This window comes from Sciurus vulgaris (genome assembly GCF_902686455.1).
Source record: "Sciurus vulgaris genome assembly, chromosome: 4".
Classification (NCBI taxonomy): Eukaryota; Metazoa; Chordata; class Mammalia; order Rodentia; family Sciuridae; genus Sciurus; species Sciurus vulgaris.
In genome coordinates this window covers 175,530,659-175,549,227 of record NC_136464.1, presented here as the reverse complement: position 1 = coordinate 175,549,227, position 18,569 = coordinate 175,530,659, and the positions used below count along the sequence as shown (strand labels likewise).

General features: G+C 41.0%; 1 protein-coding gene across 1 annotated transcript in view; it reads right to left on the bottom strand.

Moving 5' to 3' along the window:
- UBAC2 (UBA domain containing 2) overlaps positions 1 to 18,569 on the bottom strand; it is a 160,278-nt gene that overhangs the window by 47,719 nt on the left and 93,990 nt on the right. Inside the window, exons 5-6 of the mRNA XM_079136893.1 lie at positions 12,109 to 12,232; positions 8,220 to 8,267 (exon numbers count right to left, since the gene is read on the bottom strand). Of these exons, the coding sequence (XP_078993019.1) occupies positions 8,220 to 8,267; positions 12,109 to 12,232 (172 nt within the window). The remainder of the gene's footprint in view (positions 1 to 8,219; positions 8,268 to 12,108; positions 12,233 to 18,569) is intronic.

The following is an 18,569-nucleotide window of genomic DNA, read 5'->3' as shown; positions in this document are numbered from 1 at the left end:
TAAGAGATAATCAAAATTGATTCAAGATTTGAATCTTTTGAGAGGAGGACATCATAGGACCCCATGGGAAAATGCTCTGTGCTGCAACCGACAGGCTAATCAACCAGCAATCTCACCATAGGAAAGCATGGGTCTTTGCTGTAATCAGTTTAGTTCCATTGTTTTTTTTTTTTCTGTAACAAGCAGCACCACTAAATCAGCCTAATATTTTAAAATCATATTTTCTCTAAGTCATTCTTTATTTCAGATTCTTGTACAGGACAATGTGAGAAATGCAGGTCAAGAGTTTGTTGAAGGTGAGGTACTTAACCCAGCACAGGGAGAGGACTGGTTAAATATCTGGACACCTCTGAAACACGGCAACAGGCCAGATTCTTTACATCAGGAAGAAAACAGATTGTCAAAGAGACAAAGTCATCTTAGAGACTGGTCATCCCACAGAATGCACAATGAAGGCTGCGGCAAGTTGTTGATTATGCTGTTCCGTTCTTGGATACTTTAAACCTTCATATGCAAGACCACTCTCCAGAATCTTTTCTCCACTGATGATCAACAGGTACTCATCTTGTGGTGTGCTGAAGGGAAGAACAGAACAGCTTTGTGTGTAAGCATCCTGTGGTTGGAACAGACCTGGACAAGAGCTTCAAGATGTGCAGTGGAAGGTGCTGGACTCATTGGACCAGTACGCAATACTAGCCTCTGCCCTAGCTCAACCACCTGCACCTCAGCAACATCATCTCTAAAATGGGAAATCCAGGTACTTCACCAATCAGAGAACCCAGGAGGCAGTACAGATGGGAAGTATCCTCACACATAGTATTATAGCATTTTCTAGCATAGACTTTTCTCTTTTGACAATGTGAAAATTTTAAAACTCAATATTTATAGAATATATACCAAATGTCAGATATCATGCTAGGAACTGGGAATTATAAAGAATAATTTATAATTCCTAAGTTGAAAGAGGGCTCTCCTACAACTCAAACATAAAAAACAAAACAAAACCCTAATAACCTGATTTAAAAATGGGCCAAGGACTTGAATAGGCATTTTTCCAATGAAGACATAAATGACTATCAGCTACAAATTAAAACACTCAACATCATTTATCATCAGGGAAATACAAACCAAAACCACAAGAAAATATCATTTCATACTTGTCAGGATGGTTATTATAAAAATGAGAATACCATAAAACAAGAATCAAGTGTTGAGAGGGCTGTGGAATAATAGGAACCCTGATGCACTATCGGTGGAAATGCAATTGAGGCAGTTGCTATGAAAAACAGTACTGAGGATCCTAAAAAAATTAAAACTAGGATTACTGTAATGACACAGCAATCCCACTTCCAGTACACATCAGGGTCTTGAGATCAGAGCACTCCCAGGTTAACTGCAGCATTACCCACAGCAGCTGAGACGTGGGAACCATCAAAGAGTGCACTGATAGGTGAATAATAAACAAAATGTGGTGTATGTATACAATTAAGTACCATTCAGCCTTAAAAAAAACAACTGCAACACGCAACAACATAAATGAAGTGTGAGGATCTCCTGCTAAGTGAACAAATCAGTCACACAAAGACAACACCACATGGTTTACATGAGGAATCTAGGATAGTCCAACTCACAGATTCGAGGAGAAGAAGGGTGGCGGCCAAGGGTGGGGGGCGGGGAGGGGAAGGAAATTGCTAATCAACAGGCATGAAGTTTCAGTTCAGCAAGATGACAAGCTCTGGAGAGCTAGTGTACAACACTATCACACACACACACACACACACACACACACACACACGGGATTAAACCAGTGCCCCACAATGTTAGGGAAATTCTCTACCACTGAATTACACCCCCAGTCCTTTTTACTGTTTTAAGGTCTCACTAAATTTCCCAGGTTGGCCTCAAACTTGAGCTCCTCCTGCCTTGGCCTGACAAGTAGCTGGGGTTATTGGTGTACAACACCATGCCTAATAATAATGTATTTTAAACTTAAAAAACAAACTTGTTGAAAGCGCAGATCTCACGTTAAGTATTTGCACTAAACTTGTGAATATACATGTGTATATACGTGCATGCATATGTACGTGAATGTATGTATATGTGAAGATGGGTGTGGTGGCACAAGTCAGCTACTTGGTAGGCAGAAGCAGCAGGATTACTAGTTTAAGGTCAGCTGGACAACTGAGTGAGATCCTACTCAAAATTCAGAAAAGGGGCTGGGGATGTAGCTCAGTGATCCTTAGGAACACATGCACACACACAAAGGACAGGACCGACTGAGTAAAGGAGAGAGTCAGGACTTGAATAAGACTTTGTTAGAAAGGGGATATGTGGGAAGAAGGAATTCAGTTGGAAAAAACTACATGTGATTATGCAAAGCTATTTTTCAAGAATATAAACACTAAGCCTATACGGTCTCAACAACTGTCTACCAATCAGCTAGTGGGTTTGGGAAATTACTTAAATTTCTTTGTGCCTCAGTTTCTTCATCTATGAAACAATCATTCCTACTTCATAAAGTTGGCTTTTTTTTTTTTTTTTTTTCCTGGTGCTTGGGATTGAACCCAGGGACAATCTACCACTGAGCTACATCCCCTACCCCTTTTATTCTTAATTTTTTTAAATTCTTAATTGCCCAGACTGACCTCCAACTTGCAACCCTCCAGCCTCAGCCTCCTGAGTTGCTGGGATTAGGGTGTATGTCACTGCATTTAACTTTATCTGATTTTTATGAGAACCAATTAAGATAGTATTTGTAAATTGCTTAGAAAAGAGCTGTTGGTCAGTTTTCCCTAGGTTACACCGAGGTAATGAAGCATCTTAAATTCCATCAGCTTATGACGAAGACGCACTTGTTGTCATGTTACATGTGTCATCTGTATTTGAGGGTCACAGGAACAGCCCCTCCTGGGTCAGGCTTTTCTCATGGCAAAGGGAACAGGCAATGGCGGAACCACACGCGGCTCTTCAGGCTGCTGAGAGGATAAAGCTCTCAGCACTCCTTTTCCATAAGACACAGAACACAGTCTGATGTCAAGAGGGCGGGCAGTGCCCTTAGGGAGGTGCCCAGAAGACAGGGGCTAAAAAAATGTTAAGCAGATGTGTTTGAACAAACAAAAACATATGAGTAAATAATATAATCTGCTACGAGTGCCTGGTACATAGTAAGAGTCATGTGTTTATTAAAGAAAAATAAGTGATACACCACAGCACAGAACCTGAGGGAGGCTAAGCCATCTGGGAAGAATGAACACCTGCACTGTTAGAGCATGGGACACACAGGGTGAGAGAGCTGGCATGGAGGCCAAGCCTGGACAGGCTCCAAAAGGAGGCTGCACTGTGGCCTCTAAGTAAAAGATAAACTGCAGAAATAAATACATACTAGTACAGTCTATAAGGCACCTCTGTTTTCTAGCATTTCTAGCATACTGGCATCTCATTTATCTTGCATGGAGCATTTTAAAACTACAAGTCCTTTAGCTGCTGCCCCCCTGTGTAAGGCCTGCCTACTGGGATGTCACAACACCAGCCCTGGACTGTGCTGCACCAGGCTGCCTGAGGTCAGGACGAAGGAAGGGAAGTGCAAAGGGAGGGAGGGATGACGGGGAGAGAGCACCAGTGAGTCACATAAACCAGTGTGGGCACGTGTGAGCTCAGGACCAGGGACCAAGGAGCACTTGACTTGGCCATGGGAGGGTGGAGGCTCCTCCACATGGGGATGCTTCCTGGGGGGCTGCTGTTGTCTTCCACTTCCACAGGGTCCTCCATACACCCAGCAACCTCACAGCTTTGACCAGTCCTGACTTCTCCCACAGCCCCATCTTCATTTCCAGTTCAGTGCCAAGGAACAACCTAAATCCCTGAAGTTTAAACCGAGGGCCTTGAGCAGCAGATGAGTTACCCTGTATCCTTGTTTAGTTGGATCTGGAGAGGAAACCTAAGGGAAATGAGGGTAAACAGAAAAAAAGGAAGCATAAAGAGAAGAGAAAGACAAGGAAGGCAGGAGAAGGCAGAGGACCCAAATGCCACTATCACTACTGGGAAGCAGCTTGGGTCCCAAATTCACTCCAAAGGAAGCTAACCTTACCACAGTACATGATGCTACTTCATTTTCCCAGTTATTATAAGGCAGTGTTTTATTTTTTGTCTTTAAAATGAGACAAAGGCAAATTGCAGCCCACCCACAAGCCATCTGTCAGCTCCTTCCAGGAGCCTCTTCCCTTCACCCTCCTACTATTCACAACCCAGTGAGACTGCTGTAATCTTGCACCATCTCAAGTGTGTTCAAAAAGCTTTAAAGATGCTGCCTACAGAAAACGATCCAAACTCAAACCACATTCATAATTTTAAATAATCTGCTTCCATCTACATTTCTAATCTAATTGGGTAGAAGAGATTTTTTTTCACACGAGTTCACTTGATCACAAGATAATCGAAGCCTGAGGCACAGTACCAAAGAAGGAACAAAGGTAGCATTCGCTGTGGGAAGAGTAGGGACATGCTGAGGCACAGAAGCCTAGAGACTGAGAAGTACTGGCCAGACTGGTAGCTTGCTCTTAAGAAGCTTGAGAAAGGACCAGATGATGATAGATATGTGAATTGTAAAACAAGAAAAACTGCATAAGCAGCCCCTTTCTATTTTAATCACACCAGAATCAGATCAGGTGGCAAGACCTCAGCTTTTAGAATCAGGGCACATCCCAGTGGTAATGACTCATTACTGATTCATAAAACTTCGGAAAATGAAGAAGTGCTGGGCCATAGATGTCTTCAAGGCTCGCTGGTAGAACCACAAAAAGAATTTAAAGTACAATAAATAAGAAAAGCTTTCTTTAAGGGGAAAAAAAAGAATAAATGTGTAACAAGACTAGTGGAATTATGCATGTATAGAGTGGCTTCAATTTTTTTAAGTCTTCCACCAAAGACATTCAGAAGAACAACTGAAGTAATGGTCTGACCATGATGGAAGCAGGAGCTTTCCTGAAAAACCTGAAGCTCTTGCACAGACTGTAATATTTCACATGGCTGCTACAACCAAGCTCTCCAATCACAAGTTTGCAACCTCTCTTGAAAACTGTCAATTTAAAATATTAAATGTTGTATTAAAAATCAGAACTACCAAAGGAAGGACAAGGCAGCAAAATAACAATAATGTGTGTAGATGATATCAAAGTACTCATGCAACATGAATGACTGTCCTGCAACGTTCCTGAGTAGCAGGAGGAATGACCACAGGGTCACAAAGTGGGACTGAAGAGAGTCAGCCATGCAGGTGAACTGCAGTCCTACTGCTCCTGGAGAAATAAAGACAGCTTTCCTCCGGCTCCTACCTACAGCCGCTACAGTGTCTGTATTTCATCTAACCACTGAGGTATCATACAAGAGATATATACATATGTATTACATATACAGAGACATCTATGCTCATAGAAGAATGAGTGATACAAGGAGAGATAAAAATGAGGCTTGCCCAAAGAAATCGACCAATAACTAACCAAATAAAACAAATTCAATTCAAAGTTGGCAGCTTTCCAGGAAACCATGAGTACATTTTTTGGTTTCTATGACAGAAGATAACAAATGACTTATTTTTACACAAATCTTTTTTTTTAAAGTTCTTTCTCTTAAAAAAAACACAAGAATTGCCAGAATGAAAAAAAATTACTTCTATGTTAAGTGAACCACTGGTTTTGATGCAGAAAGATGAAATTTCATCAACAGGTTTTGTAACAATCCCCCCTTCACATCTGTATATTCTTTTGGTAGTATGGATTTGATTTTTTACTATTTTACTTAGCATAAAACCAAAAGAAAAGAGGGAAGTCAGTTGATCTACATGGGAAGAGAAGTCATATTGAGCAACACACATCTGGAACAGGCACACTGTGGCTTTGTGATGGCAGATAGGGACCTTGCAATCAGTGTGTGGCAAACCAGGCATTCACAGATGATTTTCATATCCTCCTTTATAATCACCCTTATCAAAAGCACACCATGTTACACGAAATATTTCCTAACAAAAATGTGGATTTGCTAGGCACAAACAGAAAAAATAAGTTCACAAAACAAGCACCAACATTTATGGTACAGCACAAAGGGAAACCAGCCATGATTATCACTATTATCAATCATTTCAAATAAACATGGCTAGAATTGTCTAATTATGGTGGAATAATAATAAAGAACAAGGTTAATATGAAAATTTATTCAATTTTTGATCATAGTAGGAGTCAGTAACTTTGGTTGAGTTGATTACTGTAAAAGGTGAAAATTAAGTTGGCTTGGAAATATTAGTGAGAATCTCTAATATGCCAGATCATCTTGGAATTATATTCCAAATACAGTGCAATTGGATTTCTGTGTTGAAAATTCACTAATCTTCTGATTACTTTTAAAAAGTAAAAATGGGCATCTTACTACCTGTCAGGAAGCGTGCTGGAAAGACTGATCACAACATGCATATTTTAGTTTCTAAAAAGACTACAAAGAGATGAAAAGTGCAACCTCCAATTCTAGAGCATCAAATGTCACAAAATGAAACTTTCTGAGGTGATAGCAAGCACTTAATTGAAAGCCAGGTTTCTAAAAACAGAATAAGGAAAGAAAATGGGATGTTTTAAAACAAATGAATCACATAATAAGTCATTAAAGAAAGGAATGGATATTCAGAGTAAATTAATCTATAATAAACCAATACAGTGAAACAGCATACAATAAGGTAGTTCTGAAATTCTTTTAATGCTTTAGGAAAATAACCATAAAGAACTCAAGATCACTGCTAAGAAGTCACTGTCAATCAAGCTGGCAGGTCAAGTGGTGATGAACTTAGATTGGGGAGACCTGACAACTGTGCCCAAGAATCAGTCTGATCCCAGGATGTTTCAAAGTCACAACTCTAAAGAATAGCAGATGGGTCAGGCAGGGTGGCACATGCCTATGATCCCAGCGACTCAGGAGGCTGAAGCAGGCAGATCACAAATTCAAGATCAGATGGGGAACTTAGCCAGACTCTACTGCAAAATGAAAATAAATAAATAAATACATACATACATAAATACATAAATAAAGGGCTGGGATGTAGCTCAGTGGTAGAGTACCCCTGGGTTGAACCCGTACTACTGGAAAAAAAATAAAAAAGAATACCAGATGGCTTGGATGGTTTGAAGACTTCACAATGGGGTCCTGGGTAAATGAGAAAATATTTAGGGAGAGGAAAACCAAGTGACTTCAATACCCAGAAGCACATCAGCTGAGGGGAGTGAAGGATCAAGTTCTAGATGAAAAGCATGAACACAGAGGAGGAACAACCGAGCCGAAAGTGAGGAGTGAGGTGAGCAGGCTACAAGGATGGCACACTGGCCCCAGACACGGCTGGCGGGAACCAAGGGCAAACAGCAGCAACTTCTGTAGAGGGTCTGCACAGGGCTGCAGTATTTCCAAGTCTCTTTTCTTTGATGTTACACATGTTCATATGAATCTATTCTATACTTTTCTTAGTTTTTTCCAAGAAAGAAATTAAAACTATACTCCATATACACTACTTATAAATTTATTTTCATAGATTTGAGGGTTCATATTCAAAGGATGGAATAATAAAATTCAACTTCATGGTCTAAATTTCCTTTAAAATACCCCCTGAAAAGTTTAAGGCAAACAATTATTATTAAAATATAACAAAGTTCCACGGGTGTGGGACAGAGATGGAAATTCCAGCCCACAGGAGAGGACCCGAGTCTTCCAGTCTGCTCCCCTCCTCCCTCTCTGGCCACAGCTCCGATGAGTCTGCTGTCAGTTCCAACCCACCTGACTTGCTGGTTGGGTTTATTTTCTTCCCTCATACGCAGTCTCTTTACAAAACAAGCACAACAGTTCTCCTTATTTTTAGTAGGTCCAACTTTGTTTTCTGTCATTTTTTTTAAACCATGAATTAGACTATGAATGTGATGTAAAAATAATACTGATGAAAACAATTTAGCTAAAACATTCATCAAGTTACTTTGAAACCTCAGACCAACTGGCCTCCTTTCCTCAATTTTCCAAGTAACTGGCCCTTTTTAGTCACTAAAGTGGTAGCACTGAGCCAGCCCTGCCATGGGTAGGAGAATGCCAGGAACAAGTGAGTGTTGCCCACAGGTTCAGCATCACGCTTTTCTGCCCCCCCCCCCTTTTTTTTTTCCCAGAAGAGAGGGGGAATTGCAGGGAGGGGAAATCAAACTTACAAGTCCACTTATGGCTACAATCCAGATGTAGGAACCAGAGGTGAAAAGCTATAAAAGAAAAAAAAAGCAACTAAAAATGAAATTCAACTGCCAGCCGCAGCATACTTATTTTTACACAATTATGACCATTTGCAGTATCGATTATATTTGCTATAATACAGATAAGCAAATAGAAAGTTAATAAATGGAAATTTTGGTTGATAAAATGTTATTTTTTTTTAACCAAGACTACAGACTTCAATGCTGAAAACATACTGCTTGAAACTGGCCCACTCCCATACGTAGAAAAACAAATGAAAATCAAGCATATTATTATTTACAAATGGGTATTGACTTAAATTATTAGAATCGACAATGTAAAAATATGTCGCCATCCATGCTTGGTGTTAATGATGTGTGACACCTGTTAACCTTTCTCATTTTAATTGTTTATTGTTTTTCTAAATTTAGATGGGAAGAATTCTGACCGCTTAGAGGCCTGTACCCAATGGTATTGTTCTTATTCTAGTTCACCTAAGGAAGAGTAAACTTATAATAACAATGTTAATTAATGGCAAAAGTAATTATTATTAAGTCTGAAGAAATCTCTCCTTTTGCTTTCCAAATTATATCTCAGACTTTGTGCTTAGGGTAAAAAGAAACAAAAACAGGAACACCAAACAAATCTTAAAACATCCCGAAGTGTCCCTGGAAGAAAGAAATGGTTTATGTCCTAGTGTATATTTGGGAAGCTTGGGCTGGGTGGTTAGGACTTCTGATCTTCGAGGATAAAGCAGGGCACTGGAGCAGGGCAGCAGTGTTCACTGCCAACTGCGAGATGAAAACCCTGGAGTTCTGCACACTTCACGAGGACACTCAGAAAAGACAGACATGACAGGTAAGAGGCCAAGGGACAGGGAGAGGAGGCTGGTGGGCTGTGTTCTGGTGTAGGCTCCCAGAAAGGAGTACCAAGTACTACTTCCAATTTCATCTCTGATCTGGCATGGTGGCTTCCTCCATGTAAATGACTTTGATAATAATAAGGCCAAGAATTATGCAGAAAAATATTTTGCTGTTGTTCTCCTCTAAAAATATGAAGGATAATAAACTATCACTTTCTACAACTGGGCATTTCTCTCAAGGCTTTCCATAAACTGAACTCAGGCAATCTTCCTTATCGCCTGAGAAGGAAGCTCTATGAACTCAATTCTACTAGTGAGAAAACTGGGTCTGCGTGATTTGCACCCCCATCAGATAGTGGAGATGGTGGAGTTGGGCATGTGTGCAGACAGGCGGGCTCTGCAGCCCTGTGCTCACCACCCTGCTCAGATACAAGAAGGAGTCCAGCATCCTGCCAATCAAAGCTGGTTTCCTTCGGACCCTCAGGTCCCTCCTCCTGCTGTGCCTTCGGTGCCAACTGTGTTGCTTGTGTTTTGACAGGTACAGGGAGTGAGTTTTCCTAGCCTCTGGGTTCCTGCAGCACAGGCACCTCATGTTGTATTTCACTCCATCCTCCACAGCTCCCAGCACAGGATAGGCACCACAGGGCTGGCTCTCGAGCCATTTGATAGGTACATGTCCCTAAACAAGCATTTTGGCTTTTTCTGGTAAAGATTAAAGCCATTCATTCATCCATTTACTCATTCATTGAAGAAATGTCCCTGGCCTCACGTAGCTGTGGTAGAGAGAGTGAATGGCACAGAAACTTGCAGAGGCCCAGAGGGAAGGGAGGCAAGGACAGGATGCAGACTTCCGCCAAACTTGCTGCAAGAAGGGGGAAGCTGACGCTGGAGAAGCCAGAACCCTGGATGTCATCCATGGCAAAGGCTAGACTGCACCAAGAAGCAGTGAGGCCCCTCCACTTCTACCTTCTGATATCCACTTCTACTCACAAAGTTATTGGAAATACTATGACAATATTAGAACTTTACGCTACTTTGATAAACTGTGGTAGCAAATCTTCATTGTGTCTTTGAGAAGGGTTATGAGTTACTTTCTTTTTTTTTTTTTTTACTTATTGGCTCTTTTTAGTTATACGTGACAGAAGAGTGCATTTTAAATATAATTATACATGCATGAATATATCTCATTCCAGTTAGGATCCATTCTTGTGGACGTCCGTGATGGTGGGAGTCACCATGTTCCTTTCAGAGATTACTTTCACTGCGGGCCATGTAACTGCTGAAATAGCACTAAACATGGAGGCTCTTGTGACAGAGGTTATGCAGAGCCTCTTTATCCAACAGAGCCCCTTCTCTTCTGAGAAATGAAACATATTACTTACTTCGCTTTTTGTCAAAAAAAAAAAAAAAAAAAAAAACCAACAACAAACAAAAAAACCCCACATAGTATAACAATACATTTACAATGTCAGAAAAACCAGTGGGGTTAGTCATAGAGATAAATTAATAATTAATAATAAGAACCAACTGACTTAGCTATTTTTATCTTTTCAGATACCAATCGTTAAAATAATCTTGTATTATAGGCATTATTATCTTCAATTTACAGGTGGGAAAATGGGGGCTCAGTAAAAATAAGTGACAAAGCAAATTGTCAACAGACCCAGTCAGTAATCCAAAGTCCACTGAGCCCCGAAGACCTTCCATAGTGCCACACGGAATTTCTACCGGATAATTAAGGAAACAACGTTTTTCATCCTCAGTGATGCTATACAGCTTTAGAGTTGGAAGGAATGAGAGTCAAATGAGGCGTGAAGGGTCATGACCTGACTCGCATCTCAGAGCCAGCGAGGGGCATGCCAGAACTAGGGGCCAGAGTTCTGTCGCTTCATACTGCCTCTGTCACCATAACTTAAGGGGGAAAAAAAATCGAACCTGCTACAGCAAATCCTAGCCATAAGAATAACCTGCAAAAACAAGTTATTTGGTTACATGAATATTAGGTAGGCTAAGGGGGAGTTTCTGGGGGCTGAGGGATGAAGAATAACATATTTCATGAGAAACGGTTGTAAAAGTGCTAAGGAAACAGCCGCCCCCGATGAGCCACTGATGAGGCAGGGCAGCAGACCAGAGAAGTTAGAGGAAATGCTAAAGGTTAGAAGGGGAGGGGAGGGCCTTGCACAGCGACACTAGTATCCGGTGTAAGACGTGTGGGATAAGGAATGCTGTGGTGTTGACTAGTGGATCAAAAGGCCACGCCACACATGGTGCCACAGGAAGCTGCAGGAAAAAGCTTGACATCAAAAGCCAGGAGAGTAGAAGAAAAGTGACAAATAACACAGTTAGAACACTGAAAGTCCTGTGTCTTCCAGGGTAGCGCCTGGAGCGCAGCAGGGAGCCACTGACATTCCCTGAGTTATTAGCAAGGACTCGCTCAAGCTCAGGTTTCTAAGTCAGACAGTAAGCACTCCCATTGTCTTCAGAGCAACCCACTTAGTGAACAATGGCACCATCAGCGTAGGTGCACAAACACAGAAGTAATTACATTGCCAACGCTTCTTGAGAAGACCAAAGCTCAGGTGGGCAAAGTATATTGGGTTTCTCCTTCAGAGCTTTCTTTGTGACCTGTATTCAATAAATTAATTTTGACATTGATTTTTCCATTTTCCACTGTTCTCATGTGTTTCCACTTTGAGCTATGATTTTTAAAAAGCACTTAAACAAAATTGTACAATTAAATGAAAATATTTTCCACTGATACAAATTACAGTGAAAGCTCTTATCAGATTTCTAAAGGCTATGAAAGTATTCTAGTACCTTCTACACCTTGATGTTCTTGTTCAGTAACACTTCCTTTGAACATTTGATACAGATCATGAAGCCAAACTTATGGGGAAAAAAAAAAAAAAAAACATTGTTTTCAAGGAGATCAAATGAGAAAAAAAGAACAAAAAAAAAAAAAAAAAAGATTTGGTTAAAGAAATGTGAACATAAAATGCATACTGTACCTGTAGTCCCAATATATAAATCAATGTCTTGTTTGTGATGGACAACGGGCCCAGAATTTGTGCCACTTGGACTCTCGGTATGGAGCAGTAAAATGGTACAAACAGAGCAAACACAGGTGCCAAGCTATGCAAACAAACAAAGAAAAATCACTATAGTATAAAATTGAATTTAAAATACCAATGGCAGATGGATATTTGAAGTAACACTGCTTATAACTGATTTCAGTCTAAAAGCAAGATTCTTCAATACACAAGTTGGTTTCCAAACACAGATCATAAATGAAAAAATTTGTAGTGATATGAGACACTTTATGAAAACTCTAATTATCCTATCTTGTTGACACTCCCAAAACCCCCTGCAAGGAAGTAGTTCAGCATCTGTTGATTGATTGTCAAGCGCTGTGAGAAAATTTAAAGTGGATAGTGTTTTCTTCCCATGAATGACTTAAAATCAAATGAAAGAGACCAGATGGGCCAAAGGCAACGGCCTTTAGAAATCCTCCTGGTCAGACCCAGAAGCTTCTTCTCAGCTGCTGACCAGCAATCTGTCACCTCAGCCCCAGGCACTACTTCCCGCCACCCTCACATTCCCCCTCTCTTTGCATCTTAACTGTTTCTTGCTAATACCAATGGCAACTTTTCATGCCACTCTGCCACCTCTCATGTTAGCCTTTCCTTGTTCTAGTCTCTCCCTGAACCATGGCAACCCCTTCTGCAGCTTCACCCAGGAAAATGAGCAAGCACTCATGCTGCCTGCCTGTCCTCCGCTCTGGTTCTGAAACTTGATACCGTCAACCTGACGTGTTCCTGTTCAGAAGTCACACGTAACCTTCTACTCTTGCTTCTCACACTGTTAACAGTAGTCTTCTAAAACAAGAGGTTTTCCCTGCGAGGTTCCAGGCCCTGTGCTAGAGGACGGGCATCCAATCACATTACTCCAGTGCTTAAGACCCTTCCTTCCACAAGCTCCCAGCATCCACAGATCACCTACCATGAAACAGCAAAGACCTGCACTTACCGCCCCCACCCTTCCTGGGGGACTGAACACGCTAGGAAAGCACCCCACCACTGAGCTGCAGCCCCAGCCAACCTGCAATCCTGTCTTATTGGTGTAGCTTCCCACAACCGTCTCCTTTCCCTTCCCTGCATCAGGCCGTCACAGGCAAAATGAGCTCCCCTCCCAAGCGCACACACACACACCACACACACACACACACACACACACACACACACACACACACACACACACACACACACACACACACACACAGCCGCTCCCTGGGCACATCAGTCTCCTTTTACTATATACTGACACAGGTTAGTTTTTGAACCCGAACAGTGCTTTCTACCTTGCTGCTTAGGAAATGCATCTTGCATGGCCCTGATCAACTCTTCTTAGAAAATGTCTCTGACTCTTCCTGGCATTAGCAGCTTTCTTCTTTGCCCACGCCCACAGCCGCCCAAGCCATTTTGGTGTCGGTGTTTCAGTGAATCAGCTGGGCACTGACTATGCCAAGTCAAGATGCCCAGCATAAGGGCTACATCTCCATCTCTGAGCAACAAGCAGGCCCAACCTCAAGGGACTCATCCTGGGATGGCAAACTCACTCCGTAACTGCTGAGGCTGGGTGGGTGAGAGGACCACACCTTGGTACCCATTTTTCATTAAGCAGCTGACTTAACAAGTCTATCATTATCTTCCATTTTTTTGAGGAATGGCATTAATATGAAGAATTATTTCATTACTGTAAGAAAAATGCAAGAACTAATTTTCGTGTCTATAAAGAAATGTCCTTACTGCTATTTTTAGGAAACACAGGAGCATCTTGGCCTCTTGTACACCTTCTCATCTCTGGTGGAGACCATGTTATAAAAAATCATCTGGTGTCCTCTCAATTCTACTACTACTACTACTACTACTACTACTACTACTACTAGTACTACACACACACACTCCACAAAACTGGTAACTGGCCAAGCATCAACAGACATGTAGGAAAGTGTAGCAAGAGCTGGAAATAAGGAAAACCCAGGCAGGAGACACCCGGTGTCAGCAGTGTGACAGGACTGTGAGCTAAGCTGGCTCCCCACCAGGAGGGGATGGCAGGGAGGGAGTAGCAGAGGAGCTCACACAGCAGGCAGGGCAACCAGCAGCCTGGTCAGTGGCTGTTCCTCACTCGCCCACACTCCCCAGGCTGTGCAGCAGGGCAGGGCGGGAAGGGATGGGGTCCTTCTAGTCCTCCCAGCATCAGGACTGTGCTTGGTGCGGCTCAGGAGTTGATTAAATCGGGGAAAACAAAATGATCCTTACTCTTGAACAACTGTATGGCCCACATTTTAATGGACTATATTGGGTTTTAACAATCTCCCAATGGATTAATTCTAAAAACAATTCAAACAAAAAACCCCACTATAATTTTCTTAGTGTTGCATTTCCCAAGTGCCTAATATGCAGATTTTTACACATAATTCACCTCAGTATTTGTTGGATTCAAAAAAAAGTTAACAAAGTAATTTCTGGCTGGGGAGACAGCTCAGCTGGTAGAGTGCTTGCCTGGCAAGCACAAGGCCCTGAGTTTGATCCCCAGTACCGCAAAAAAGAAAAAAAAAAAATAGTAATTTCTAAGCATTACACAGAGAACTGGTTTTGTGCAATCCTAAGCCCCCACACAGTTGATGAAACAGTTGTTTTCTTTTTATTGAAAAGTATAAGTTATTCATTCCTGGGCTGGATTTACTCCAGTGACTTCCCACCTCAGAGAAAAGGCCAACGTCACTAGACTACAAGGCTGAGACCCCCCACGTACAACGTACAACGTCTTCCACTCCAAGAATGGCACCTTCCCAGCAATCCTTAGTAAGAAAGCGAAGAAAGCAAAGGCTGAAGATTTTCTCTGGTAAGTGGATGATTATACGTAAACGGGGTGAGGGGGGGTGGAGGAACTCTGAATTGTGTCGAGGGAAATGAGGGAAGCAGAGGGCGAGGGAAGGAAAGATGGTGGACTGAGACAGACATCATTACCCCATGTACGTATATGATTACACAAATGGTGTGAATCTACATCGTGTACAACCATAAAAACGAAAAGTTGTATCCCATTTGAGTACAATGAATTAAAATGCAGTCTGTAAAATATTATACTACATAGGCATAATAACAAAAATGACATGGTATTGGCACCAAAACAAACTAGCAGACAAATGGTACAGAATAGAAGACACAGAGACAAACCCACATACAGTTATCTCATAACTGTATTATGAGATAAATACAGTTATCTCATAATAGACAAAGGCGCCAAAAACATACGTTGGAAAAAAGATAGCCTACCCAACAAATGGTGCTGGGAAAACTGAAAATCCGTATGTAGCAAAATGAAATTAGACCCCTATCTCTCACCCTGCACAAAGTGGATTAAGGACCTAGGTATTAGATCAGAGACCCCATGCCTAACAGAAGAAAAAGTAGGCCCAAATCTCCAACATGTGGGCTTAGAAAACAATTTCCTTAACAAGACTCCTAAAGTGCAAGAAGTAAAATCAAGAATCAACAAATGGGAAGGAATCAAACTAAAAAGTTTCTTCATAGCAAAGAAAACAATCAAAAATGGGAAGAGAGAGCCTACAGAATGGGAGAAAATCTTTGACACCTATACCTAAGAGCATTAATTTCTAGGATATATAAAGAATTCAAAAATCAAAACACTTAACACCAAACAAACAAATAATCCAATCAACAAATGGGCAAAGGAACTAAATAGGCACTTCACAGAAGAAAATACAATTGGTCAACAAATACATAAAAAAATGTTCAGCATCTCTAGCAATTAGAGAAATGCAAACTAAAACTACACTGAGATTTCATCTCACTCCAGTCAGAATAGCAATTATCAAGAATACAAGTGACAATAAATGTTGGTGAGGATGTGGGGAAAAAGGTACACTCATACACTGCTGGTGGAATTGCAAATTGATGTAATCACTCTGGAAAGCAATATGGAGATTCCTCAGGAAACCTGGAATGGAACCACCATTTGACCCAATTATCTCACTCCTTGGCCTATACCCAGAGAACTTAAAAATCAGCATACTATAGTGACTCAGTCACAAACAATATTTATAGCAACTCGATTCACAATAGCTAAGCTATGGAACCAACCTAGGTGCCTTTCAACAGATGAATGAAGAAAATGTGGACCCAATGGACTATTACTCAGCCATAAAGAGAAAAGAAATTATGGCATGTGCCAGTAAATGGATGGTACTGAAGACTATCATGCTAAGTGAAATAAGCCAATCCCAAAAAACCAAAGGTCAAATGTTCTCTCTGATATGCAGATTACTAACTCACAAAAAGAGGGATGGGAGGCAGGGGAAAAAAAGAAGTACTTTGGATTAGACAAAGGGGACTGAAGGGAAGGGGTGGGGATTGGAAGTAGGAAAGTTAGTAGAATGATTCAAACATACTATCCTGTGTTCATATATGAATGCATGACCAACGTAATTCCACATTGTGTATAACCAGAAGAAAGGGAGGTTGTACTCTGTACATGTATATGTCAAAATACATTCTACTGTCATGCATTTAAAAAAAAAATAAATTAAATAAAAAAGAACAGCACCTTCTCTGAGCAGCCCTCCCTGACCCCCCGCAACCCACACACCTCACAACCCTGACCCACCCCACGTTCTGCTTCTTTTACTGATCAACTGTCCCCACAGCACCCATTGCCCTGTACTCTACTGAGCGACTCATGGATTTATCATCTCTCCAGCTGGAGTGGAGGCTCCATGAGGCCTGGTCTGTTTTGTTTGCTGCTCTATCCTCTCTGCCACACCGTCCTTAAAGAAGAGTGCTCAATGAATACTTGCAGTACAAATAAATTTTTCTTTAAACAATAGAATCATCTAGCAGAATAAAAAGTATTTCTTAAAAAAGTCCCTTTCCTTATTTAGCATTTTAAATGGGATGAAAGCACATGGTCTCACATATGTGCTCAATATGACCAGGTGGTTGCTCAGTAACAATAAAACCCCACTGTGGTCAGCCAAACTCAGTAGACCCTCTCACCTCACAGGACCCGCCCCCTGAGGTACTCAAATTCATAGAAGTTCTTCCGTTTACAACTGCCATAAAGCACAAAAAGTGATGTTATAATTAAATAACCTGAAGCAGAATTCTTGTTTGAGGTTATGTTTCAATATAAACAAAAGATACTGATAGAAATTTTAATGACCATAGTTTACAACTTATATGCCAATAGAAGAAGTTTAAAAATTCCTTAAAATTTATTAATCTGTACACTTTTAAATGATGACTAAATACTAGACCACACGTACACACAATACAGAAACACACACTTGAGATCAGGATTCTATGGGTTGTTTTGTAAAAAATTTCCATTGCTATTTCTATACACATGGACTTCACAAAATACCATAATATTATTAGTCATCGACCAGCTTTTCTCTTTTCCTTATTTTATGGCAACATCTGGTCTTTACCCTTGCAACAATGGTTCAATTTGACCTTTTTCATACTGTAAACAGCTAAGTGCCAGAAGCCTGATCTTAAGCATGTGAGATCAGAGGTACAGAAAAAAAGGAAATCAGGTTATAAAGAATTCACTCATTTCTTTAACTAACCTTACCACTAACAGCAACTGAGTGCCTACTATGTGCTCACAGCTGTACTCAACAGAACAAATAATGGAAACAGTTAAGATCTCAAATGTCAGGCTGGGGTTGTGATTCAATGGTGGAGTGTTTGCCTAGCATGTGGGAAGCACTGGGTTCGATCCTCAGCACCATATATAAATAAGTAAAATAAAGGTTCATATATATATATAAAGATCACAAATGTCAATCTCACCTCTCCTACAGAAGGGACATCGACTCTATGTCTATAGTTCAATCACAGCTAAAGGAACCCTGGTAACTTTCAACAACAGAAAGAAGGTCTGTGAGCCCATGAAATTATCTGACATGAAACTTCAACGGCATCGCAGGATACCACCTCTTCTTTATACACTTGACTATGTCAATACCAACAAAAGGATGGAGCCGCTTTGTTAGAGGAGCGACTTCAGTTGTCTTTCATTATGTAACAATGTTCTACTTAATAATTATTAATATTTCCAAAATTATAAGCCAAAAAGTCTCAATAGGATGACCTTCCAACAAATTGAAAAATTTCTCAACATTGTCAATCCATGGTTTGGTTTGGTTTGGTTTTTAGTGGTGCTGGAGATAGGACGTGGGACCTCATGAGTGCCAGCAAGTGCTCTGCACTGAGCTGCACCCCGGGCCTCAGTCCAGTTCTAAATGAACTAGTTCTAGAATACTATGCCATGTCCACGGAGTCTTAAAATCTCTGCACTCCCCCAAGGAACAGTCTTGGAGATCACCTTGTTCAATACTTTTATTTTACAGACACCAACACGAATTCAAAGAATTCAGCTC